Raw genomic sequence first — 27,964 nt, forward strand, 5'->3', positions numbered from 1 at the left:
AATTGAGGGGAGAGGTGGGAAAAATCCTTTGTGGGTAATGGGACTCGACTGTAACTCTAAATCTCCGTTTCCCGCCACAGGCGAACTTCAGAATTAGAGAACAACGACCGCTGCTAACTGAGCGAGCGACGTGCGCGCGCTGAGTAGGGGGAGGGGCCTGGCGCGCGCAGAAACGGGACCCGAGGTGGGTGGGGGCGAGCTCTCTCGCGAGACTGGGTTTGTTCTTGGGCGGCCGCCGCTGCTGCCACCTCTTACCAGCGCCGTTGCTGCGGGGGATTGTGGGAGCCTCCGCGTCCCGCTTGCTAGGAGAGAGGTACCTCTCCTTTTCCCTCTCCTTTCCTTAAGGTAGGCGTGAAGCGGGTAAGAATCGGGGTGGGGTGGCCGGGGGCTCTCTGCATCTGCCGGGAGGAGGCAGCGACGGCGACAGGGGCCGCGGGGAGCCGGCGGCGCGCCTTTTTTGCTCGCTCCCGCTCCCCCTCTCTGCCTCCCTCCGCGCTGCGTATGTGAGCCGCCTGATCGGCGGCCGCCATGTTAGGAGCTCAGTGGCGGCGCAACCAGCCTCCTCGGGCGGCGGAGGTGAGCGGTCCCGGAGGGAGACACGCGTTCAGCCAAGGGGCCAGGGTGCGGCGGGAGAGTCGGGGGGCGCCGGTGGCAGCCGATCGTCAGGGCTTCCTGCGTCCTGGGCTTGCTGTGGGCGGGGGCGGGACGACGAGCCCGTTACACGCGGGCTTGCAGCGCCGAGGGGGAGGGAGGAGCGAGCGCTTGAGGCCTGAGGGACCGACTGTCCATAGGGGGCCTGCCGTTTGGGGAGGATAGTTAAGATAGCGAAGACCTTGGATAGCGCCAGCCCCACGTATGCTTGCCTCCCCCTCCCCCTTTGTGGATGAAAATGTGCCCTAAAATGGAGGATTTCACGGACTGAGAAGCTTAGCCGTTCGAGCAACGTTTCTTGGTGTCGCGGCCTTCGCTCCTCTCCTCACCCATCGCTTTATAGCGCCCCCTAAGAATCGTCTGTCCTCCGCCCACCAATACATGCGCGCGCGTTTTAGTCGGACCTCAGAAACAATCCCTCTCCACCCGCCATCGCGTAAAAATGGCCGAAAAATGAAACGTTAACGCTTGTTTTTCGTATTGCGTCGTATATAAATCCTTCTGCAGATGCTGCGAGGCAGATTTGTTCTTGTTTAGAGAGTCCCCTCACATTCCTTTTCCTCTTTATTAAAATACTATCAGTCTCCGTTCCTCTAGAGAGGATGATGTCGTGTGGGACCTTCCGGTTTCCAGACAAAGGGTTTAGAGTACGGCGGTGTAGTCGCCGCATCGTTCTTTTCACTGCCGGCTCTGTGCCGTATAATATGTTCAACAGGGACTTTTTCCGTTTACTGTGAAGGAATATCTCGTAGATGTTTATCCTGTTCTGCGACCCTATCTTGTGGAATGGTCCTATTGGACCAATTACAGTTTTCCAACCAGATATTTCTAGAACGGTTATGGCGACTCCGAAATTCTAGTCTCTGAAGCGCTCTGGAATAGAGTGCGAGTCGTTGATTTCCCAAGCTGTAGTCATGAGATTTTGCGTTGATGCTGCGTGTTGAGCGGAGCTTGATAAAAGATTTTTAAATAGATGAGAAAACAGTTTTCTCCCAGGTGAAGTTAAACAGTTGTATTCGGGCAGAAATTATATTTTAGGCTGTTTTCACACATTTTCGAAGTAAAATTTCTTTTAGAAACTAAATGGCTCAGTCATCTACCGAGTCTTATCGATATAATTGTTTAATGTTAGTATTGTTTTGGAAATCAAGAAGCCGGGGGAGACAGTTTTTTGTTGCAAAAACTCTGCGTGTGACTTTTCCACTTAACTAAACTTGAAATTAAACGCAATTGAAGTACCATGTGAAGATTCTTCTGGATGGTTATGTAAGATTCGGAAAAGAGATCGTTGGCCAGAAGCGTTTGTGTTGAATGTGCTTTAAATTTACAAATCTTACCTTGCGTTTTATATGCTGGTAACATTAATGTATACTTTACCCAAGGGGTTATTTTTACATATCTCCCTTCTCAGCTATGTGAAGTTGCTTTTACATAGCAGTTTGAACTAAATTTGGGAGGATTGAACCACCCTTAATTTGAACATTGTGTATGTGGAGAGTCTTTAAACATACTGATTTTACTAATGCTTTTAGGGAAGTGTAAACACTAAATCAAATTAAAGTCAATTTATATAAACAAATTTTAACAACCGAGGAATGCAAGGAAAATGTCTTATGTAATAATAGAAATAACAAGTACTTCAAATCCCTCATTTTATAGAGGAGAGAATTAAAGCCCAAGGAAGCGGTGTGTTCTTGGAACGCTTGAATTTTGATTGGATACTTGATTCAGGTTCTGTGTGTTATAATAAATAGGTTTAAAAATGGAAGAACTGCGCTTACAGGAATTTATTCTCGGGGACTAGTGTGTCAAAGATTTGTGTACCTAAATGTTAATGTTGGTTTTTAAGCATATTGAAAATCGAAAAAATTCAGCATTTGGAGATCTGCTAATTATAGTGTAGCCATCGAGTGGAAATCTATATGGCTATTTAAAACAATGCTTTAAGGAGAGTAACGATGGGAAAATTATAGTGGAATATAGTATTGAGAAGAAAATGTAATAAACTAAATTTGATACAAAATTTGATTTTTTGTTCTTTGAAAGCACATGTAAATAAGCGTAAAATTGAGATAACCATAAAGTTTTAGCTCTGGATGTTGGCATTATGGGTCATTTGTATTTTCTTCCTCTTTTTCTGAAATTTCTACGAGAAGGTACATTTACTTTTGTAATGAGGAAAAGTGAAACTTTTCCCTAAATACTAGAACTGCTTGAAAGATCAGAATCTCATGTTTTGTTTTTTAGGATCTCACGTATTTTTGAGGGAAATTGAGATAGAAATGAGCCAGCTTCCTGAAATCTGAAGTGCAGACTGTTCAGAAGTGACAAAAAGAAGTACTTGTGTAAGATACTCTGGTTATTATATTTAAAGAAAGGAATCTGAAGACATTCTTATGTAAAGGAATTACGTAATTATTACGGCCAATTATTAGGAGTAATGCTAATTAGATTACGTATGAACTAGCGATTTTTAAATGATCAAGACCGAAGAATTGTTTAATGCCTTGTTAGATAATGGCTCTTAGTACGTCTTTTAGGTAAAAGTCTGTGTTCTGTGTTTGTATGTCTCTTTTAGTTAGAATTACATTAAAACTGTCCATTCCTGTGGCAACAGGTTCTAGGTATACTTGACTGACTTGAGATTTGGGATGGGACAGTACTAAGTTTATTGGGGGTGGGGTGGCAGGGATATGTAGACAGTGTAATTTCAGTGTTTTATATATGTTATTCCAAGGTTAACACCGTCCAGGAAATAGCTAAGAATTTTAAATGATAGCGATGGAATGGCTTTCTTGAGGGTTGGTAATTAGGATGGATGGATGGATGGATGGATGGATTGATTGATTGATTGATTGATTGATTGATATGGGGGTACTGGGGAAGTGAACCCAGGACTTCCTGCATGCTAAGCACATGCTCTACCACTGAGCTATACTGTTTCCCCTATAGTGGTCTCTTTTATATCATTGGGATTAAGGGTTCTGAAATGCTTGATAAAGAGGTTTATAGTTAGAAAAGCTATTTAGTGGATAAAGATAGAGCATAGAGAAAAGCCAGTGAATTGAAAGAACTGTAGATATATAGCCTTTAAAAGTATTTTAGCTTTTGACTTACTGCAGATCATATCTACTAAGGTATGTATCTTAAGTATAAACTGTAATACAATAGAGGTTTTATGTTAAGATCCTGTGTTATCTTTCCTCACCTGAATATAATTTATTACTGTGGCAGATCTGAATGGATGGAATATCTTTGATGTATTGCAGCCCCCATGTGATTTTTGAGTTGTAAATCAAGCCCTGCCTAATGTTCTCTATAAATAATGCTCAGAAGTCTTTGAAATTAAAGTTTACATGAGGTAGCAGTGTAATCTCAGGTGTAATTTTTTTAATTTTTAAAAACTTTAAAATTTTAATTTAGTTATTTAAAGACTTAAAAAACTATTCTGAAGTTTAATTGATATGCTTGCTTTTTTTCCTAGGGAGTTTTTAAATGGCATATCTCTTGAGTTTCTTTTGTCTTGAGTACCAATAGCCTGTGGTGGTTGATACCTGTCTGAAGGCAGAAAACAAAGGTTAGTAGGTTAGTAGGAAAAGCAAAGTAGTAGGAAGACAAAGAAGGGGGTTCCCATGGTGAGGGATGGAAGGATAGTTCTTCCCAGCTATTGCTGTTGGATGTCCTGGTGGACAAGAGGAGCAAAGAGCTGGGGAGATGCCTATAGTAGATGTCATAGTGGGTAGGCAGTAAATGCAAGTATGGAAAGTTGGGATCTTTGATCTGCAATATCATAGGTTGTTAATGAAGGTAGATAACTTTCTAGTCTTTCAAGGTGATTTGTATGGTTTTTTTCTTTCTCTGTGGGAATCACTAGGATATTAAACATCTTCCTTTGGTATAGTGAATAATGGGAGAAGAGCCTATAATCTGTGAAAGTTTAAAGGCAAGTGTTTGAGCACCTGACTCATACAGTAGTTGGGAAAGGAACAGTAATAGCAAAGCAGTACACACATTTGTACTTAAAATTTTCTTGCTGTGAGAAGATGTGAAACAACTGAAAAATTTTAATATTCACCTATTTATCCTGATATGGGCTATGATATTTTGAAAAAGAACAATAGTTGAGGGAATTTTATACATAAGCATCAGAAGACACCAAGAAATACTCATAACAGCATTCTTGATAATAATAAATTTGAAACAGTCTAAATAATCATCATTTGGAGAATGAATAAGTTTATGTGCCATAATGGCATCTGTATTGCAGTGAAAGTGTAGGTTTAATTGATAAATAAATCTGTTTTAGGAAGCAAGTAAGAACAATACATATTAAGCTGATTTGTATAAAATTAAGAAATGCAAAATTAACCCTTTTTTAAAGGATATACGTCTATTAAGTGGTAAGACTTTAAAACAGGAGACTGCAGAAGGGGAGGAGGAATCATTGGAAATTGATAGGCAGAAGGTATCTAAGGTTTTGTTAATATTGTTTCTAAACTTGGGTGTTTGTATGCACTGTGATTTGTATACTGCTTAATATAAAGGGGAGATGTTGGGCCTTTAAAGAATTACTAGTATTAAAAGAAAAGAGGAGGTAGGATATAGCTCAGTGGTAGTGTGTGCTTAGTATGCATGAGGCCCTGAGTTCAATCCCCAGTCCCTCCATTAATTAATAAGTAAATAAATAAATAAACCTAATTACCCCCCAATGGAGAAAGGAGAGACACATTTCAGCGAATAGTTACAATTGCACAAGTATTGGGCAGACTGTGTAACTGCTCATAAAATGAACTTTCTATTAAGGTATTGGCACATGGTGGAAAATAGGTTCAGAGAAGTATGATGTAACCAATATATATGAAAGGTGTTGAAAACCATAGTGTGGATTTCATGTGGTAAATAATAGGGAGTAGTGTGTTTTTGAGCAGGAGAGTACAAAATAATGAGTGATGTTTTAGGAGGTTTATATTGGAAGCTGAACATGGATACAAGGAGGCCATCTGAAAGGCAGGAAGATTGAAGGAGTAATCCTCTGGAGAGTAAGGTTATGGTTAAGGAAATAGGTAAGGACTGCATTTCTGAAGGATGAGAAGGTAATTTAAAGGTAGATTGGTAATAGAGAATGAAGGGGGAAGAGGTTTAATTTGTTAACTTTCACTAGAATCTGCTTCTTCATTCTTACTTGTCCAGGTTCCTAACATTCTTTAAATCTGGTCTTTTAAAGTTGACTTCTGGTTGAGTAAAAGAGTTCAAATTTTAATTCTGGCTTTGAATAGAAACAGATGAGATGTTAAAAGTTGCTATGCGAAATAGGGAATACAGTACAAGTGGAAAGTTTATATGTCTCTGAATTAGTTCTTATACCTCTGAAGTTTGTTTTCTCATTTGTTTTGAGGATTAGATTACATAAAATAGATGATCATTATGGTGCTTGCCATGTTCCAGGCACCATTCTAAGTGTTTTATGTAGACTAATTTGTTAAATCTTTACAGCCTTATGAATTGCGTGTTATTTTTATTCTCATTTTACTTGTAAGGGGACAAACACAGGAATGTTAAGTAATTTGCCCAAGGTCACACAGTTATTTTCATCCAGGCACTTGCACTCCCCAAAAATCTCAGTTTATATCAAATCAAGGTTGTACAAATGTTTCTGGGAACCAAGAGTAGATCAAAGTGGAGTGGAGTGAAAAATTTTGAGGAAAACCACAAATTTTGCTTTTAAGTAGAGAGTTAGCCAAGTTAGTGTTGTATATCAAATTGAGTCAAAATTGTCAGTTAATTGGAATAACGTTCTATCCTGTAGTATGGGTTTACTTAACAAGTTTTCTGTGTTGCTTTAATATGAAACTGTTTAATGTCTAATTGATAAAGTCACTAGGCAAAAAGTTTAAACCTAGGAAGAAGAAAAGAATTCCAAGTTTGAATAGGAATTCTTTCTACGGATTATCATGAAGATTTCTGTTTTAGCAGCTGGAGGCACTGTTAGCCTAAGGATCAAGAAATAAGCTAGAAGTTGAATCCAAGGTCTGTAATACGGATTAAGAGTGATAGTCTTAAAGCACTTAAAAATACTAGTACTTCTTTTTCAGTCTACCTGGGTGCCACACTTTATAATGGTTTATCTTTGCTTATTGTGTGATGAGAGGCATGCTGCTTTATACAAAATTGAAATTACTAGAGCTAGATAAGCAACAAGGGTATGTTGTACAGCACAAGGAATTACAGGTATTATCTTGTAATAATTTATAATGGAGTATAATCTGCAAAAATACTGAATTACTATGCTATACACCTGAAACTAATATAATATTATAAATCAACCATACTTCAATTAAAAAAAATACAGCTGGGACTTTATTTCCTGAGGGATTTACCATTTAAATTTTTTTTGAAAGATTTTTTCAGTCACTCAAAGGCATGTCCTACTGAGATGAGATTATGGCACTGAAGAACACAGACTCAGTCAAGTATAAGGTTTTAAAGTGGCTCAAGCTCTCTATATAAAACTGAATCATTTCTCAGATAACATTTTTAAAAAGTCAAACCCTTAAATGAAATACAAGTTATAAAATATATTGACAAGATGAAATGATGTAAGCTACTATTAAAAGGAAAATTTAACACTGTAAAGTGGAAACTATGTTGATAAGTTATTTATAAAGCCATTATAAAATTAATACTTGAGAAATTTAAAAATAAGCAATAATTAACCTTAGCCTATACTTTAAGTTCTTTTAATTTAATTTTTACTTTTTGTTGAGATGTGGTCGATTGGTGTTTCAGGTGTACAGCAAAGCATCAGTTATACATATACATACATACATATTTTCAAATTGTTTTCCATTATAGTACAAGAAGTTGAATGTAGTTTGTTCTCTGTGCTATATAGTAGGTCCTTGTTGTTTGCTTTATATACAGTAATGTATATCTGTATTTTCTTAATGGACGTGCTGGGGATTGATCCCAGGACCTCGTGCATGCTAAGCATGCCCTCTACCACTGAGCTATAACCACCTACTCCCAACCCTGTGCTTTAATTGGAAACTAGGCAGGTGCTTGGTTGAAAAGTTCTTACCACAAGAATCAGTGCTTTTGTGTGATTGATGACAAAACTTAAGCAGTTGCCTTTCCAAATGATGCTTCTTTAAATTACTAATAGTGAACTATCTCTGTCATCTGTCAGTGACATTTTTACTGTATTGGTATTGTTGGTTACTATATATATTTGGTATATTTGCACATGAATAAGCTAACAAATAACAAGAGTGTTTCACTTTGATAGAAAATGTGGAAAATCTGAAAGTTGTACCTTTTTGTTTTTAATTCAGAAAGGGAACATACTATAAGAAATTATCATTTTCTAACTGTTGATAAGTTTTTATGTGGAATTAAAGGGTTAGAATAATGTCAACATGTAGTTTTTTCACTGAGTATCTCTACAAGCCTTTATGATTATACTATCTTAAAATTAGTTGTTTTTAAGAAGTGATTATTTTGCACAATTGCTAAAGATCCATATGGTAGTATTAGATACCTTTAAAACAGCATTTTTAGATTTACAAGCCGAAATTCTTTTCTTTTCTATAATTTTTTTAAAGAACTGAAGACTGCTTAACGCTCATTTTACTTTCTGCTAAATAACTCTCAGAAAGAGTGCATAATATAACTAATAAGTATCTTTATTTTACAAAAGAAGTCTAGATATGAAATAACTCTCTGTTCTCAGTGAATTTTCCGAGTGTGTTAAGCTTTGTTTCACATTAATGGAATGTGGGTTTTAATATGATTAACTGAAACATTTCTTTTTTAATATTTTATTTATTTTATTTTTTGTTTGTTTTTCTTTTGCGGGGGGTGGGGGATTAGGTTTATTTATTTACTTTAACTTATTTTAGTGGAGGTACTGGGGATTGAACCCAGGACCTCTTGCATGCTAAGCATGTGCTCTTCCACTGAGCTATACCCTCCCCCCCAAAACATTTCTTAACCATACAGATAATTTATTCAAATGTTGAACACAAAGCTAACATTTTTAGTAGCACTTGCAGTTATGTCATGAACTAGGTTTAAGTTCTAGGTTAGTTATTCAGAATTGTCTATAAAAATGAGCTTTAAACTTGTTCAATAAGAATTTGAATATCAGATTGTAGTTATAATGGCATTTGTGAAGCCTAATTATGGATAATATTAATGTTTACTGTTGGGAGGGATAGGAAGGATGTACTTTCTTTTTTGGAGGTGAAAGATTCTGCATTGATGAGCATTTAGAATTTATTGTATAATGAATTTAAATGGGTAAATTGGATTTTGACAGTAACATTTTAGATCAGTTATCTCAAAGGAACTATTCTCAAATTTTCGTAACCTCTAGTATAATGTACTATAGAAAGGCAATTTTAAAAGAAGCTAATCGTTAAAAAAAATTTTCAGTAACTTAGTTAATGTCTCGGCATTGTGGTAAGTTTTTATTTGTTGTAAACGAAAGTCTGACTTAGGTTACTTTTCAGTAATACTGCTCTCATGTCCTTGTGTGGGACTGCATTTTAAGGTGAAACAGTCACAGAAATTCTAAGGTTATTCTTAATATTACAATTACAAGTTGTCATGGGATTTACATGGTTTGTCTTGCCATTTTTCTGAGTTTTTCTGACATCCATTTTCTGTTTTGTCCTAAGGTTACCATCTTTTACTTCTCTTAACCTTTCCTTTTTGCAGATCCACCATTTTCATATATGCTGCAAAGCAAAGTAATTGAGATCTCCAGTGCAACAACCTTTTCTTTAAAATATGATCAATTTTAAAAAATATAAATGATCATAATGCCACTGTATAATTTCCATGAGGGAAAAGAATACTGCTTTCAAAAGATGAGCTTTTTAATAATATAAAAAACTGGCTGTCACATCAAAGGCAAAGCTGCAATTCATAGTAACCTTGATACTTTAAAATTTTGATTTCAAAAACCCTCTTAACCGTTTTGATTTTTTTTTTAGTAAAGTATACATGAAAATTTAGAGGGTCCTACCAATGTTGATGCAGTATTTCAACTGCCATTCCATATGACATTTATGAGACATATCAAAGAAACCTTCATCCAAAGAAGTCCACTTATTCTTGTCTTTATTTTATTAATCCTAAAGCACTAAGTAGTTTACATAGTGGATCTCATCTAGAACTAGTTTCTTTGGTGTCTTTTCTCAAATTCATCTCTCTTGGTGTGCAAAAACATCTGTAATTCCAGTCACTTCTGATGGCATTTCTTTGTCTTTTTAACTTTGTTACATCTTTTTGTAAAATCTAACTAAGTCTGGCCTGCAACTTTTTTTTATACTTCCTTTACCGCTGTTTTCGTCCAGTGTTTCCTTACTTTAATCTGTCATTGGTGGAATTGGTCCCATAATAGACTTGTAACTATTGAATATTGCCTGGTTTTTACGTTAATGAAGTTTAATATTTTAAACTAACGGTGCTTAGGTGTATGGGTGATCAAAACAACTAAGCAATGCCTCCTAATAGAATTCTGTAGCAAACAATTTAAGACTTAATCTCTGTATGTAGTTGTGATTATAAAATTGTTTCATAAAGGACATTTGTATGTACATCATTAACAGTTTATGAGATAACATAAATGCTTTGCAAATTCTTACTTAACAATTTTTGAGGTAAAATAACAAAGAAAATGAAAATAATTTCATCCAGAAACACATCTTGGTGGATTGTATTCAGAATTTAAAATTTCTAGATGATGGGGTTGTTCTTGTGAAAAGTTTACAGAAGTCTGTAAGCAAGATCTCGTTTTCATTTTCACCTGTTTTGAGTTCTAGAGGTGCTGTGTTGTAGCCCTGAGCATTAAATGAGCTCATTGATGGCTGCAACCTGGGGGAATTTCACTTCTTTAAGTCACCTATACTTCCTGTATCTGGGTTTTTTCTTGGGAGGTCTCCTTTTTCTGTACTGGCCATACTTAGTTCTCCTTACCTGATAATGAAATAAGCACTGCCCAATATAGGATGAACAGTAAGAAGGCAGTTAGTTTTTTGGCTTAAATTTGTGTAGAAATCCTTAAACTGTAGGAAGTCACTTATTTTTCTTCACATCTGTCTTTACCTCAAGTTGATTTTGCTGCATAAAAGTCTCAACTATTATGTTTGGTCTTAGATCTTATACTAGGTACTTGACACCTAAGCTTCATTTACCTGTGATTTTACTTGGTTCTTTCTGTTAGTGCTAAGAGGTCTCGTTTTTCTAAAGTAGAATACAACTGATTCATCTTGCTGACTTGCTGACTTGATTTTTTTGTTTGTTTTTAGTCTTCTGGAACTTAAGCATCATACTATAGGGTGTATTTTTATTCTTCCAAACAAAAAGACCCATCTATATTTTTATTGAAATTTTGATGTGTTCAGACATCTAGCCCTTCAATTGATATGTTTTTAAATTCAATATGAAATTCCCTTTAATAGTTAAACTTTAGCATGAAAGACTACTTTTTAAATATCTATATGCAGGCTCTGCATACATCTGGAATCTGTTTAAGATATGTAATTCCTTGTAAGTTTGAGATCTTAAATGTTTTTTTTTTAAATCAACGTGATGCGTAAGTTTTTTTTTCTAAAAAAAACGGCATCTACTTAAAGGGATTTATGACTAAAATTGCTTATTTTTCTACAGAGTTGTCTGCTGGTTCTCAGCTTGAAGAAGATTCTACAGTCCTTATTGATCCTTTTTCTTGGCGTTACCATTTTTTGAAGCAAAGTTAACCTAGTTTTCTAGTTTGAGCTTTCTTTTTGGCCATCTTTTAAAAAAAAGGTTTTTTTGATCTATAAACTAGACAAGAGATAGTTCTACAATGTCCAAGTCATTCCAGCAGTCATCTCTCGGTAGGGACTCGCAGGGTCATGGGCGTGACCTGTCTGCAGCAGGAATAGGCCTTCTTGCTGCTGCTACCCAGTCTTTAAGTATGCCAGCATCTCTTGGAAGGATGAACCAGGGTACTGCACGCCTTGCTAGTTTAATGAATCTTGGAATGAGTTCTTCATTGAATCAACAAGGAGCTCATAGTGCACTGTCTTCTGCTAGTACTTCTTCCCATAATTTGCAGTCTATATTTAACATTGGAAGTAGAGGTCCACTCCCTTTGTCTTCTCAACACCGTGGAGATGCAGACCAGGCCAGTAACATTTTGGCCAGCTTTGGTCTGTCTGCTAGAGACTTAGATGAACTGAGTCGTTATCCAGAGGACAAGATTACTCCTGAGAATTTGCCCCAAATCCTTCTGCAGCTTAAAAGGAGGAGAACTGAAGAAGGCCCTACATTGAGTTATGGTAGAGATGGCAGATCTGCTACACGGGAGCCACCATACAGAGTACCTAGGGACGATTGGGAAGAAAAAAGGCACTTTAGAAGAGATAGTTTTGATGATCGTGGTCCTAGTCTCAACCCAGTGCTTGATTATGACCATGGAAGTCGTTCTCAAGAATCTGGTTATTATGACAGAATGGATTATGAAGATGACAGATTAAGAGATGGAGAAAGGTGTAGGGATGATTCTTTTTTTGGTGAGACCTCGCATAACTATCATAAATTTGACAGTGAGTATGAGAGAATGGGACGTGGTCCTGGCCCCTTACAAGAGAGATCTCTCTTTGAGAAAAAGAGGGGCGCTCCTCCAAGTAGCAATATTGAAGACTTCCATGGACTCTTACCGAAGGGTTATCCCCATCTGTGCTCTATATGTGATTTGCCAGTTCATTCTAATAAGGTGAGTTAATGCAACAGATACTTCTAATTTCTTTTACATTGTAGTGCCTATTCTGTGTTTACCTATATCTTTTACTCTAATTCTGTGGTCTGATGACAGAGTTGATCAAGAATTTTTATACTTTTGAGAACACTTAATTTGGAAGGTAATTGTTTTGAGCATTTTAAACCAGGGCTTTACATTAATATAATCTGCCTAGATTACTTCTGGCCACAAAGCTGTCATCCACTGGGATTATCTTGTTGGTTTTTGGCATCAATATGTTCTTCTTAATCGTATATTTAAGCAGGTTTTTTTGTCTGCTTTGTTGAATTGTTTTAAGTATTTTTCCTTTTTTTTTGCAGTCAATGTGCTCTGCCATTCAGGATGCTAGATTTCAGCTCTCCATCTGTCTTAATTACTGATTTGTATGTAGTAAAGATGTATTCTTGAACAATTCTCTTTTTTTCCTTATCTGTGGCTACAGGGAAAGAGTTAATGTAGAGCCCTGGTGTTTGTTTCAGTATATTTCATATTTTAGATTAGTTCATTCTTCCTTTTTTTAATTTCCCTTTAACACAAATTCTCATGCTGTAACTGAAATTTTTCATCATTTTTTTCTCCTTTTCCACAACTTTCTTAAACATACTTCAAAACTCACTTTTTATTGTCCCATATTGCATCTGTCCCTTTAGAGACTTGGAAAAATCAGCTACTGCAGTATCCTGCTCTGTGTTCCTCCTAAGCACATTCTTTTTCTGACTTAGGCTTAGACTTCTGGTACAGTCATTTGAGGGAAAAAAAATCTAAATCTCCTTTGCTTTAATTATCACATCTGGCAAAATGGGAACTTTTTCAAAATGCCCTTTTAAGTACATTATCCTTTCTCTTTCAGTGTTTTCAGTATTAATCATTTGCACTGATTTTTCCCCACAATATACAGTGCAGTTGACTTAAAGTCGACATTATAGCACTCCACTAGCTTGATCTGTAATCTGACCATCCATTTTTCCTGATGTGCTATACTTAACTAGAACATGTTGCTGCCATGAAACTGATTTGATGGTTACTGTTACAGGGTTTTTTCTTTACAGTAACATCTGGAAGGGTCATTTTCTTTTCATATCTATCCCCCTTAAATGCATTTTTTAGTGAGTATTGATTTTTGAGTAAGCTAAATCATATAGGTCATTAGAGATTGTGTGTTTAATCTTTTAAAAAGTATTACCCATCAGTCCCTTTTCTGTGTTTGGATCTCATTATTTTTGTCTCATAATTAAGAAAAGAGACTTACTTGAATTTACAGAGTACTTTGAAAAAAACTTTAAAAAGTAATTGCTAGCTAAATATATATATTTCTATAATACAAAAATCTTTGGAATTAATGCATAGTTTAAGTACACAAGGAATATTTTAATCTTTAATCCACATCAAATTAAATTAATGGTAAATTTATGTTCATAGATTAATTTTCATTTAAGACAGAACCACAAACTCATGAAAGTTAGGAAATTGTATTTAGTAGGTGTTTTGGACTTTTCACATTTGTTGGATACACTAAGTATATCATGGAATTTAGTTTTTGTTCAGTACTTAATTTCAAGTTTTAGGTGTGGTATGAATTGATTTAATGAAAAGGTCCATTTAACTTGGTGACTTCAAAATAATTTCGTTACTTCTTGCCTATTTGCAGAAATGGCAATATGACTAATATTTTCAGATAGGTTCTCTAAATTCCAAGGAAAATAGCTAGTTACAGTGTCTCAAATGCAAGTGATTGTGAGGGACTTAAAATCTTTGCTACTGGAGTCATAAATCAAAAACTATTGTTGAAAGTCTCCTTATCCTGACTTTGAGCAGTAACTTAACCTTGCTGCTTGCTCATTTAAAAAAAAAAAAAACAGTGAAGGAACACAAAAGAAAACCAAGAAAGACTTTAATCAGGAAAAAAAATTCTATTTTTATGCGTAGTTATACTTTTCTCTCCAAATGTTGCTACCATCTAGTTCCTGAACATTGATATAAATGATTAATGATAGTAAATGGATCTAAATTGACAAAAGAACAGTTTTTAAGTATTTGTTGAAACTTTGGATTTAAGAGTAAGACACTCTACTTAATGCAAGAGGTACTTGTAGCCTGTAAAAATGCATGTGCCCTAGCTAGTTTTGGTATTTTGACAAAATATTAGAAAAGTTTAAGAATTATTTTAGAGGCCCTCTGATTGATACACAATTTATTTGTGTAAATTGGACCAATTTTAAGTTGTTCAAGCAGCCAAATTCTTTCAGTGTATCTTCTAGCATAGCTGATGTTTCTGGGTATCTGCATTATTGAAAAAAATAATACTTTTAGTAGTGATCTTTCTCATTTATAGCTGATATCGAATCAATGAGTTTTAGAGAAAAATTCTGTGTGAAAATAGATAATGAAAAAAATTTTTTTAACATTTAATCCTGCTCTCTGGTATTGCTGCATAACTTGGAAAATCTGTTCTTTTCACTTATATTAAATAGCCTACATGATCAAAACTTCTACTTACTATGAAATAAACTTTTAAGTGAAAAAAACATCTAATTTTCATCATTATTTTAAGTGACTTTCAGTGATGATGTTGCTTTTGTTTCTTTCTAGATCATTTTAGAACATCATGTTGCTTTTCTGCACAACCTTAAACTTGCCTCAAAATTCCTTTCACTTAAAACTGCCCACTACAGCCCTTTTACTGTCTCATCACTTGAGTTCATAGTTTTCCTTTTAGTGTTATTCTAGAAACTGTTAGGTTTTTCTTTATTCTGCCATTCCAGTTGTGCTTCTCCAAATTATCCTTCCTTTATATAATTTAGGTATCTCAGTGACGTTAAAGTGAATGTAGTTTTTCCTACAGAGCTTCTGAATTCAAAAAGTGAATTCTTCTTTGTTAATCTGATCTGAGAGTTACCTCAATGTAGAATCCAAAGATAAAGGTATTTTTAAAATCCTTTTGACTCTTACTCCTTACCTTAGACCAAATAGTAGTAAAAGGCCAGGTGTGGTAGTGCAGATTAGTAATGGGTGGGCTTGGGAGGTACATAACTGATTCTTTGATCTTGGCCTTCCTTCTAGTACTTTGAAAGACCAGCCACACTTTTCACAGGTTTGAACCTTTAGAGCATGGGGCATTGGATATAAATTACTTCTGTTTAACTAGATACCCTTTCTATCTCCTATTAACTAGAAGCATGCCTAATAGGGTGACTTTTACTCCTCTCCCAACACACTCAAGGATATTCTCAAGGATATTTTAAATTAAGTATTTTTAGTTCAAAATTCTATGTTAAGGTATTTGTTTAATCCCGCTTCTGAATTTTGTGAACTTTATCTATGGTGCCTCTTGGTTATAGCCATTTTTAAAGTGGCCTCCAACAGGTCAGTGGGTCTTTGCAAGTACAAACTTTTAATATCCCAGATATCTGGTTGTAGAGCCAGCTGAAGAGGTCTCTGAGTTCCTCAGCTATTAGCCATTATTTTTAAAAGGCAATCTAGCTTTGAGAATAAGCTCCTCCCCAAGTTCTGAGAAGTGCCATTCTGTTTGAATGTGTTCCATTTTACCTCTTTGACAGGAATTTAGTTAATTTTAAAGGACATAGAAGTGTGTATAAACTCGTAAAATGTAAGTTAGTTTATAAAAAATAACTTTTTGAAAAGCTTCAGAATGGTATCTCTTGTAATTTTGTTCTTATTTCAGTTGAGCTCTAAATGAGACTCCCTTTTTAAAACGTTGCCTAACCATGCTTTATATTCCAAGTGTTAGATAGCGTGGATGTTGGAAAAGTTGTCTTATTTTGTGAGGGTTTGTGAAACAGTAATACTTGTAAAGCAGGAATTAAGAAACAAGATAGCTTTATAAGCAGTGTAGTAATAGTTGCTTTTCTTTTTAATTAAAAAAAATTTTTATTATTAATGCTTCCTATGTTCCTGGCAGTGTTCTGTTAAGCAGGTTACCTTCATTAATTCACCTGTTTTCCACAAAGCCCTAGGAGAATATTGAATTATAGTGAATTTAAATAACTTAGACCAAGAATTCATATTTAGTAAGTGGCACCTTGGGAACTGAACTCAGGCAGTCTGGCAGCAAAGCCTACTTTCCCTAACTCCTTTTTCTTACATTGCCTAAAATGTTAATCACTTACATGTTGATTTTTAACTAAAGAAAGGAAAGTTTATTGAATAAAATAGGAAAAATTAATCATGTCAAATTTAAAATAATCACAAAGGAGCAAATAATGAAGGAATATGATGTTTTCCTTCCTAGAATTTAGAAATGAACACTCCTGAAATTTGCTTTTGTATTTTTGGGAAACATAATGGGAGCTTAGTTTTTTGGTAAATGGGGAGCCACTCCTTTTACTAGAAAAGTCATTCCTGTTTAATCATCTTAGTAGCTTTTTATGGCTATAGTACACTTGGAACATCCTCAAAGACTGGATGAAGTTAAAGATACTATTTTTACCTAATCACGTTATAACATACTTTTCTAGAAAAGTAGATAGAAGCATGGACATTTTATCACATTTAAGAGTTGTATAAAACAGCAGTTCTCATAATATGACATGAATAATAATTCAGTTTGGTCCACAGCAGAAATTAATATGTCTCCTGATCTTGAGGTCAGTTATTACTCTTGATCTTTATTAACTCTGTATCTTTTTCCTGTCAGGTCTGTTAGTAAGTTAACCAAGTTATCCAGTTTTTCCAAGAATGTGCATGGCGTATTTGAGGGCAGGATCAAGTTATAAGGATTAAAAGAAGTGCTTTTAAACTAATTAAGTGCAATTGGTGAATGAGCAGGTGTTATTACAGCCTATGATATTGCATATAGATTAACATCCTAGAGTTTGAATGGTTCAAATGAAAATATCTTGGCTTTATTTTTGTTAATTCTACGAATTTACTTTGCTGCAGGAGTGGAGTCAACATATCAATGGAGCAAGTCACAGTCGTCGATGCCAGCTTCTTCTTGAAATGTAGGAGTTTGAAATACCTTTAAAGCATCCCTATGGTGAATCAGAAACAGCCATTGATTGGTTTGGGGGAGTTTATCATATACTTGTAATATCCACTTTGTTATTACTGCATAGTTGATACTGTCCAGGCAATACCAATAACAAACGAAATATTTAAATCTGGAGTTGTGTATGGAATTTTAGATGCCATGAGAGTGGTATTTTGTTACTTAATATTATTTCTAGGGTAACTAAACATTGGCTCTTTTTATACGATTGAAAGAATTTTTAATAGACTTAAAGATGGCCTTTGATACACAGAACAAATTCATAAGAGCATTTTCAGTAACAGTAGTAATACATACTCTAAAAATATAGAAGACATGGAAAAGAGAGGAAGTTATTCAAAGTTACAAGTAAGTTGTCAAGCAGAACTGTTCAGAATGTATTTTTTGCTTTTAGAGGTAGCTGTGATTATGAGTTTAAGCTGCTAGAATGAATTTGAATTCCTAAAGAATCTCCCTGCCTAAATATCACATGATACCCATTGTTCACTGAAGTGGCAGTTATTACATATACCGTGCCCTGTTGGGGCTGTCCTTTCTGTCTTGTGCCACAACTCAGCTCTGCTCGTAGTATTTAATGCTGGAGAAAGAAAATCTGTGGTTGGCCTATGTTTCCCTGTACAACCCACATTTCCAGTCCCTCATGCAGTGCTTTTCCTCTGTATGAATTAACAAGTACAGGAAAATTTTAATTGCAACATACATTACCTACATTTTCAAACAATACTAAAAAACTTTATTTTCATTCATTTGGATTAATTTGAAGTTCTGAAATTTTCCTTTTGAAGTTTTTGTATTACATGTTTTAAACTATAGTATTTCTAACACTTAGACTCTTATATAACTTTGTTAATAAATAATCTCTATTTTAAAGGCCAAACAAGGCTACTTTGTGAAAAGGACAGTTTTATTTTAAAGTTAATTTTCTGGTCTTTTTAAAGCTATCCAGAATGGAATCCTGACAATGATACAGGACACACAATGTAAGTTAAAATTTTTAAGCTATTGTTTATTAAGGAGATCAATGTAAGGAATTCAGGTTAAATTTTCAACATTTCATAAAATATTTTCTTAATTTCTTCATTGAGTATGAGAGTTGGATAAAAGTTACTGTGAGTGAAAAAATTTTTAGAAACTATTTTGTGTAGTAATTTTTTAATAATTACAGATTTTACTCTAGTTAACTTCATACATAAATGCCCCAAAAGATTGAAATCATAGTCATAGTAGGGATGTTTTAACAATAAATCCTAATTATTTCTGGTGGACCTACTTATCATGCTTTATTTCCTTATGTCTTCACGTTACTAGGGGTGATCCATTCATGTTGCAGCAATCTACAAACCCAGCACCAGGAATTCTGGGACCTCCACCCCCCTCATTTCATCTTGGGGGACCAGCAGTTGGACCAAGAGGGAATCTGGGTGATTATAAAATTCGTATTACTTTTCCTTAAGAGCTTTTCCCATAAAAATTAAATGCAGTAATTGTAGGCAAAAGATGTGTTATTGAAATTTAACTCAAAAATAGCATTGCATAGACAACATGAATGATATCTGTAATATCCTTTCATTTGTGTTTGAAAGTTGTCCATTTTCCAGTTAAAATAGCCTGTTGGGAGGAGGCTATAGCTCAAGTGGTAAGAGTGCATGCTTAGCATGCATGAGGTCCTGGGTTCAAGCCCCAGTCTTTCCTTGAAGAATAAATAAATAAGCAAGCCTAGTCACCCCCCCCCCAAAACCTACAGGAAAAAATAGCCTGTTAAAGCAGGTATATTTATTAAAAGACTGAAAAACATGTTTTTCCCCATACAGGTGCCGGAAATGGAAACCTGCAAGGACCAAGACACATGCAAAAAGGCAGAGTGGTCAGTAATAACAGCTCTTGCTTTTAGTGTATTTGCTATTTGGCAGAATGGTGTTTGACCTAAATCCTGGCTAATTTGAGTATGTGTCATAGTCCTCAGTATAGGAAGATGGTTTGAAAACTGTTAGGCTTTTGTATATGATTTGGATTAGAATTAAAATGTATTTTTACATGCTCTTGGTCTAGAGATCTCACCTTGTTTCAGAGTCTTAAGAACTTTGCTATCCAGTTGTGTATGTACACAGTTTTAAATATCAGTACAGACTGTTCTCTGAAAGTTTGAGATTTACTCCAGTGATAATTCCTTCCCTGTGTGGTTTTTTAAATTCTCTAGAATGATATGAGATACTATTTTAAATGTTTACTCTGTTCTGGTTAACTGTAGACTGTAATAGTTTTAATGCATAACCTGTTTCATACTGCTTCTAAAGAGACCTACTGACTTGATTTTTTCTTAATGGGTAGGAAACTAGCCGAGTTGTTCACATCATGGATTTTCAACGAGGGAAGAATTTGAGATATCAACTGTTACAGCTGGTGGAACCATTTGGAGTTATTTCAAATCATCTGATTCTAAATAAAATTAATGAGGTATGAGTTAAGTGTATTTATTCATCACTGAAATACATTCTAAAGGGATTACATAATTCTGTATTAGAAAGGGATTACATAATTTTGTATTAGAAAAAGAACTCAGTGCGATCTTAAGTCATCAATATGGAATGTGATAGAGGAGAAGGCCAATAGCTGAACTAATAAATTGTAGGACTAATGGTTTATTAATAACTTTATAAATTGTGATTCTTGAGCAGTAACATTGCCATTATTATTACTATACTACTATTGTGAGGGTTATATAAGGATAATTATTTAGAAAGCCATTTCAAACTTTTACCTTATTGGTGCCAAATTATTATTTCAAACTCAGTATGCATAATAAATGATAGTTTTCGTATCATGAAGGTAATAAAATCTGAGATGATCTTTAGTAAAATAGTAAGTTAGCAATGTTGGTTTTTTTGTTCTGCCTTTAGATTTTTGAAAATGCTTTCTATTTAATGATTATGTATCTGGAAAGACTTTGAGCAATGTGGGATTTATTTGGTTGTTTCTTGGAAATAATTTTTTTGCAATTTCAGGCGTTTATTGAAATGGCAACCACAGAAGATGCTCAGGCTGCAGTGGATTATTACACAACCACACCAGCATTAGTATTTGGCAAGCCAGTGAGAGTTCATTTATCCCAGAAGTACAAAAGAATAAAGGTAATACCTATCTTTCCAGAGTTGTGTCACTTACCATTTAATACATCATTTTAATATTTATTAACTGAATAGCTATTTAGAATTGTCACTAATTACTAGGATAATCTTAACTATTAACTAATAATTGCGGCATACCTACCAACATTTGACTTACCCTCCCCCTCCTTGTTTATTAAATTAAAGAAACCTGAAGGGAAGCCAGACCAGAAGTTTGATCAAAAGCAAGAGCTTGGACGTGTGATACATCTCAGCAATTTACCTCATTCTGGCTATTCTGACAGTGCTGTCCTCAAGCTTGCTGAGCCTTATGGGAAAATAAAGAATTATATACTGATGAGGATGAAAAGTCAGGTAATATACATAAAGAAGTTTTTAAAGAGATGTCTGGAAGTGCTTTAAGATTTTTGTTATTTCCTCATTTTTAGTAAAGAAAACAAGTGAAATAATTTGGTGTTCGGGGAGTAGGGGGGGGTCCTTTATCTCCTCATAGATAAATTTTCTAGCCAAATGGTGAGTTTTGGGGGTTTTTTTGAAAATCATAGTAGAAGCTTAAGAGCATTGAATAAATAATGGAAAAGTATAAAGTTGAAAAGTAAAGATCTGATCTCTTGCATGGCTGTTTATTTCCATAGTTTGCTTCCAAAGATCTTCCTATGTGTACATAGGTATACTTTCCCCCTTACTTCAGATGGGATTATATTGTTGCTTTCCACTTTATGCATGATTCCCCTGAGTGTACTGTAATGAATTTAATTTCCTTAGTTGATAGATATTGAGAGTTAGTTTTTTGGCTGTGCCATTAATGCTGTTATGTACTTTGCAGTATGTGAATTAATGCATATTTGTATGCATATAATTGAAGGATACAATTTCAGAATTGGAATTTTGCATCCTGACATTGGCTTTCTTTACTTTGATTTTGTCAGATTGCTTGCTCTTCAAACAGTACCCAGTTATAGTCATAGCAGCATTGTCTGAGAGAGTGCTTCACAAGCACTGGATATTACAGACTTTTCAAAATTAAATGAATTTAATGGATAGATTAAGTTATTTCATACTTGTATTTCATTTTTAAAATTCACAGTAAGGAGAGCATCTTTTCTTTCTTTTTGTTAACCCTTTTGTAGCAGCATGAGTTTGTATCCTTCCAGACTTTTTTATTAGTTTTTTTGTTCTTAATATATTTTGAGTAATATTTTCTAAGCATAGTACTTTATGTGTTGGTTTTGGACTTTTTTTTTAAATACAGAAAGACTGCATGTAGGTGGCTTAACATTTGGACAAACTACTTTGTAAATCTGATAAGTTGTCCTTATTTCACTGGATGATTTTTAGCTCTTAACACTCTATGCTAAAGATTAAATTCTCCTAACACGTAGATGGAAAAAAATAGTAAACACTGAAGTTTTATACAATTTGCTGAAAATAGTGTCTGTCCGTTTTTTTGGGTTTTTGTTTGTTTGTTTGTTTGTTTTAGGCCTTTATTGAGATGGAGACCAGAGAAGATGCAATGGCAATGGTTGACCACTGTTTGAAAAAGGCTCTTTGGTTTCAGGGGAGATGTGTGAAAGTTGACCTGTCTGAAAAATACAAAAAATTGGTACTGAGGGTATGTAGCGTGTGATTCACTGTCATTATAAATTTTGTTTTCATGCTTTTCAAGCCACACATTCTTACAAATATTTTTGCTAAGAATATAGGATTTGGTTATTAAAAGGGAGTAACTTTTTCTCTTTTTCTGGTCTTCTTTAGGGCAGAAGTTCTTAAACTAATATTCTGTATAAAGCACCTGTATTATTTTTATCTATTTTATGTAAGATTTATTTCAACAGAGTTTTGTTACCAGAATGTTTATTGCTCTTTATTGAAATGTTGATTGTAATGAACTGTTAATTGTAGGCAGCTTCAATTCTTAGGTATGGTTACAGAGGTTGAACTTAGTTGGTATATGAAAGATGGTCATTAATTACTAGTTTATTGGATAATTACATATTCTACAAATGAATATATTCTAATACATTTATTTAACTTTGCAAAATTTTGTGTTTTAGATTCCCAACAGAGGAATTGACTTACTGAAGAAAGATAAATCCCGGTAATTTCATTGTGTGTGTTTGTGCGTATGTGTCTACACATATATACTAGTGTATTTAACTTTTGTTTTCTAACTAAGGAGAAATCATTGAGGTGTATCTTGTGATTTTTAGAAAGAGATCTTACTCTCCAGATGGCAAGGAATCTCCAAGTGATAAGAAATCCAAAACTGATGGTTCCCAGAAGACTGAAAGTACAACCGAAGGTAAAGAACAAGAAGAGAAGTCAGGTGACGATGGTGAAAAAGATACAAAGGATGACCCAACAGAACAAGAACCTAACATGCTTCTTGAATCTGAAGATGAGCTGCTTGTAGATGAAGAAGAGGCAGCAGCACTGCTAGAAAGTGGCAGTTCAGTGGGAGATGAGACAGATCTTGCTAACTTAGGGGATGTGGCTTCTGATGGGAAAAAGGAACCTTCAGACAAAGCTGTGAAAAAAGATGCAAATGCAAGTGCTTCAGCAGCTGCGAAGAAGAAGCTTAAAAAGGTAAAGGAAGATTGTATATTGACCTGTTTTAGTAGAAAACGAAGATAAATGTTTTAAATTATTTGTTAGTAGGGTCACATTAAAGAGAATCAGTTATTTATTTATATTAGAAAAAAATGGATGTGAACCATAATACAAACATATAAATCTAAACTCTGCAAAAAATAGATAAAATGGAACTAAATTGTAGAACTGGGAGTCAATTCACAAAGGAAACTTAGTAATAAAGGAGAAGGACTTAAAACTATCTGTACCTGTTTTGTAGTCATAGTGTGTAAGTACTGGTAGACAGCGTTTATAGTTGAGTTTATTTTTAAAAAGATGGGCGGTGAATAAGTTAACTGACCCAGGATGCTTATGACAAAAATTATTGAGCCTGAAGAATTTTTCTGTTTGAGAATTGTGAGCTTGGTTAGGTACTTCAGTAGCTTTTAAAACATAAGATCGTATGAAGAGAATGTCAATATAAAAATACATACATGGTAAAAGAACAGTAACACAAAAGACTCATAGTGTACTGACTAAAATGCCTTTGTAGTCCCTTATGATAAATGGGTCTTAAAAAGAGATTTTTGTAATCGTATTCCACTGGTTCCTTCTAAGCAATATTTAGCTACTATAATGCTAATATTTACCTCCAGATTTTGATGGCATACTCAAATAATTCAGTCTTAAAATCCTTTTTCTGGCTGAAGTGGGTGATTGTTGCATAATATATTTGCACTCTTAAGAGCTGATTATCATTGAGCATTTATTACATGCTGTAAATTTTCCTAAGGTCTTTGTGTGTAATAATCATATGCAATAGATACTTTGTTATCCCCATTTCATGAATGAGGAGATTGGGGCATGGAGAAGTTCAGTAAATTGTGGTTATACTGCTTTAAATCACAGAGCCAAAATTTAAACCTAAGCAGTCGTGCTCCAGAGCTTAATGTTTAACCACAATGCTACTTTAGATTGAATGTTTCCTAAACAAGAGTTACATCGTAAGATACTTCCAAAGGCATTCAGCTGCTTTAATCAAATCAGTTCTTTGATACATTCCCTGGCAGCATAGTGGTCTCAGAAATGTAGAGTATGAATGTCCCCATGTTTATTTTCGGCTTTTTGTGTGAGGCAAGTCTTCAGTTATTTAGTTTTAAAACAAGCTTAAGTTTTTTGTTTATTTGGTTTTTTTTTTTTTAAGATTAGTAATTTTGGGGGAGAAAGGAAAAAATTAGGCTTTATTTTGTTTTTTTGAGAAAATGAATAAAGACAAAGACGCTATCCCTTTCCCTTCAAGTAAAGCATATGGAAGGGATGCTGCAGGATAATTGTTGCAGAGTAAATTTGTCTTTCTTAACAGCGTCGTTTCCCAGGGAGTATGGAAGGTTTTGTCACTCTAGATGAGGTTGGTGATGAGGAAGATTCGGAACTTCAGAAACTTCGTAAATCGGGCATGACATTTAAATCTGGTGACAAAAATGATGATGGTTTGGTTGAAATTAAGGTGGACAAGATCGAGGAACTTGATCAAGAAAATGAAGCAGCGTTGGAAAATGGAATTAAAAATGAGGAAAATACAGAACCAGGCGCTGAATCTGCTGAGAATGCTGATGATCCCAACAAAGATACAAGTGAAAATGCAGATGGCCAAAGTGATGAAAACAAGGAGGACTATGCAATCCCAGATGAGTATAGAATTGGACCATATCAACCCAATGTTCCTGTTGGTGAGATTTAAGGCTTTGTTATTCCCCTCTGACCCTCACCCAGATCTTATTAAATAAGATTTTTTACATTGGTCTTACATAAGCTCTGATAATATTTTTAATTTATTTCTATGCAGAACAATTTGTAAATCTTAACTGATATATTCTCTTTTCCTCTTACCCGTGTCTCCTGATTTTGTATTATCTTTTGTTACCATTCCATAATATGTTCTCTTTTCTCCTCATGAAGGTTTCTGAGAATTTCACATTGCTTTTTGTTTTGTTTATCTGTTATATTTCAGCCTTTTTAAGAGAACAGTTAGGTGTGGGACCTTAAACATCAATTAAGTGCAAACTATTAACAATGTCATGGTTTTTGTTTTGTTTAGCTTAGGCCATATTGTATTTGTCGCAAATCTTATCTCGTTCAGATTATATTGACAGGAGAAAAAGATTTGAGAACACTATTAAAATCTTCAGTTTATTGAATTTGTAAGAATGTATGTTTGTGTTCTAGGTATAGACTATGTGATACCTAAAACAGGGTTTTACTGTAAGCTGTGTTCACTCTTTTATACAAATGAAGAAGTTGCAAAGAATACTCATTGCAGCAGCCTTCCTCATTATCAGAAATTAAAGGTAAGGCTGAATCTAAAAGAGGAGAGTTCTTTTGTGAAAACAAACAAGTTGCGTAAATTTATTGAGAGTGAAATGTTTATAGTACCATTTATGGACTGAGCACAATGCTTTATCCTAGAGATAACATTCCTCTTTATTGATGGGCCTTGAGCAGTTTAATGAATTCTAGAAAGATCTATTCAGTCTCTTTCTATAATACACTCCAAATAAATGATAAATTTGATAAATCCTAAATTTGTAATTCTAAATGTTATAAATTCATTGATGTGATTAAAGTTATTTAAGAATTTCACATGGGTTTTAGACGGTAATTTCTTGAATTTGGAAGATACTGGAGGCCTGAAAGCCAAGTGGAATAATGTAAAGCTTTTTCAACTTTATAAAATGCCATATTCCTTCATACTTACTGATTTTTACTTTGACTTCAAATTATTATTTATTAATAATGACATTCTTCAGAAAGTTTTGTGACAAAGATAAAAAGATAAATTAATAAAGCACAACATAGTTAAGAAAAAATTTCTATTTGGATGTTTTGAAATTTGGTGTTTCAGTGGCTAAAGAACTAAGTATTAAAATAGAAAATGGGGGAAAACTTATAAGTAGGAATTAAAGAACTGCTTGTAGGGTAATTCCTTGTTATCCTTGAGATAACACATTTATAATATAAAGCTACTAGAATATTAAGAACAGTGGTTCTTTTCAATAGTAGCAGCAATTTAATATAAATATTTTCTATGTTTGGCTTAATGGAGTGGACATTGAATAAATACATGTCATTTTAACTAAGTCATTGGGGCAGCCGCAGTTCTTCTATGTGACTATGGTCTTTGTTTTCTCATCTTGTAAGTTAGTCTTAATTACACATTGAAATAACCGTTTTTCACATTTTACCATTTTTTTCCCATGCCTTACTGTGGTGTCCAATTTAGTTTTGTACGCTGCCTACTAAGAATAACTGAATCTTTAAAATTGATGAAGTTATAGTTAGACTCAAGTCCCTAAGCTTGGATAGAGCATTTTATTTGAGTTAATCCATTTGTTACATTTCTCTTAGGTGACATAATTCTTGCAATTTTATTTTCTCTTTTCAGAAATTTCTGAATAAATTGGCAGAAGAACGCAGGCAGAAGAAGGAAGCTTAAGTGCAAGAAGCTTAATGATTTCAGAGAAAATAATGGTTTTGTTTTTAAATGTTAACCTTTTTTAAATACAATACTGATAGTTAGAAGAAACCTATTGTACTCTTTTGTTTTAGTGGAAAAATAATAGATGTCTGTTCATGTGTTAAGTGTTATAGCAAAAATACATATGCGGTTAAGTTAATGAAGAATTGTTTTTGTTTTATCAGAATGTTAACAGACAGAAGTTCTTTGTAGAGACTGACTTCGTAAGCTACTTAAGACAACTCGCACCACTAAGAAAAATACATAGAACCATTCAGAGAAATGAAATTTAGTAGTTCCAAGCTTCAAAGAAATGTCAAAATTTTGATTCCATTCAATAAAGAACAAAACCAGTTGTATTTTTATTACTTTCATCTGAAACATTCCACATTTTACTCTGAGCCTTGGAGACTTCATTTGGAGTTTGAAGCTTTTTTGGTTTCATTTCATTTTTGGAGAACTTCGTTAATGTGATATGAGTAATTAAAATGCAGGTGCGGTTTTCTTTTAATGTTATGCAGTTGTTTAGGTAATAAGAAATATTGAGTAATTGGCTTTAGATTTTGTAATTTTTTCCCTAAGTTCCTGCTAGATTTCGTATTCTAGTAGTCAGTGTATTTCAGTGAAATGTAAAAATATTCACATTCTCTTTGACCAGTATTAATTTCTTGAAATCTTATTGTCACTTGAATCCTGTAGCTGTCCTACATCTGGTATAAGCAACATCTGATTTTTGAAGTGTGTAGACTCTTATTTTCAAGATGTAATTTTACATTTCTGCATTTTAAAAAGTTTGGCCATAATCTTAGACGCACGCTTCTAATTCATATACTTGCACATGTGACCTTTGTGAACAGGAATTTGCATGTATAATCTGTGTTTACTTGTAACTTTCTGGTTATATACTGCTTATATCTGTGGATTCAAGTTTCTGAAGTGAATACCAATAAAAAAAGAAACCTAGGCCATGTTCATTGGTTATACATGTTTGAAATGTTAGCCAAAATATTTGTCAGTTGTGGTTTTTATTCACTGTTACACTTTTTTGCATGCTTTAACAAATTATTACATTTTTAATCTGGAGTGTTCTAAAGATTGCTACTAAAGATCTGCATTTTAAAGCTTTTGGTGCTGGTGGATTTCTTGTTCCTGTTACACAAATGAAACTGGGACTAGTCATGGTTTTTTAAAACCTTGGGAGTTTAGAATGCTAAGGGTGAAGAAATGGCAAAAGCTCATGTTTAGACATGTCCAAGTATTTAACAGTAAAGTTGGAAATAACATGGAGTAGCAGGAATTAGTTCTAC

The 27,964-nt window shown here is 34.4% G+C and overlaps 1 protein-coding gene across 8 annotated transcripts; it reads left to right on the forward strand.

Annotated features, from left to right (window-relative positions):
• Positions 1-212: 212 nt before the first annotated feature.
• MATR3 (matrin 3) lies at positions 213-27,782 on the forward strand. Of its 8 annotated transcripts, XM_031449119.2 has the most exons (16): positions 228-345; positions 2,899-2,996; positions 11,326-12,415; positions 17,339-17,400; positions 18,386-18,427; positions 18,756-18,868; positions 19,259-19,311; positions 19,776-19,901; positions 20,450-20,575; positions 20,759-20,926; positions 22,053-22,184; positions 22,627-22,670; positions 22,783-23,158; positions 24,507-24,873; positions 25,370-25,491; positions 26,586-27,782. In XM_031449119.2, exons 3-16 carry the CDS (start codon positions 11,504-11,506, stop codon positions 26,634-26,636), a joined length of 2,694 nt encoding a protein of 897 aa, XP_031304979.1. In that variant the 5' UTR covers positions 228-345; positions 2,899-2,996; positions 11,326-11,503; the 3' UTR covers positions 26,637-27,782. The 8 variants fall into 8 exon arrangements, with proteins under 8 accessions (XP_031304978.1, XP_031304982.1, XP_064340403.1 ...); XM_031449118.2 differs by lacking the exon at positions 2,899-2,996 and having other exon boundaries at positions 213-345; XM_064484335.1 differs by lacking the exon at positions 11,326-12,415 and having other exon boundaries at positions 236-345.
• Positions 27,783-27,964: the final 182 nt, after the last annotated feature.

Source organism: Camelus dromedarius, chromosome 3, assembly GCF_036321535.1.
Source record: "Camelus dromedarius isolate mCamDro1 chromosome 3, mCamDro1.pat, whole genome shotgun sequence".
NCBI lineage: Eukaryota > Metazoa > Chordata > Mammalia > Artiodactyla > Camelidae > Camelus > Camelus dromedarius.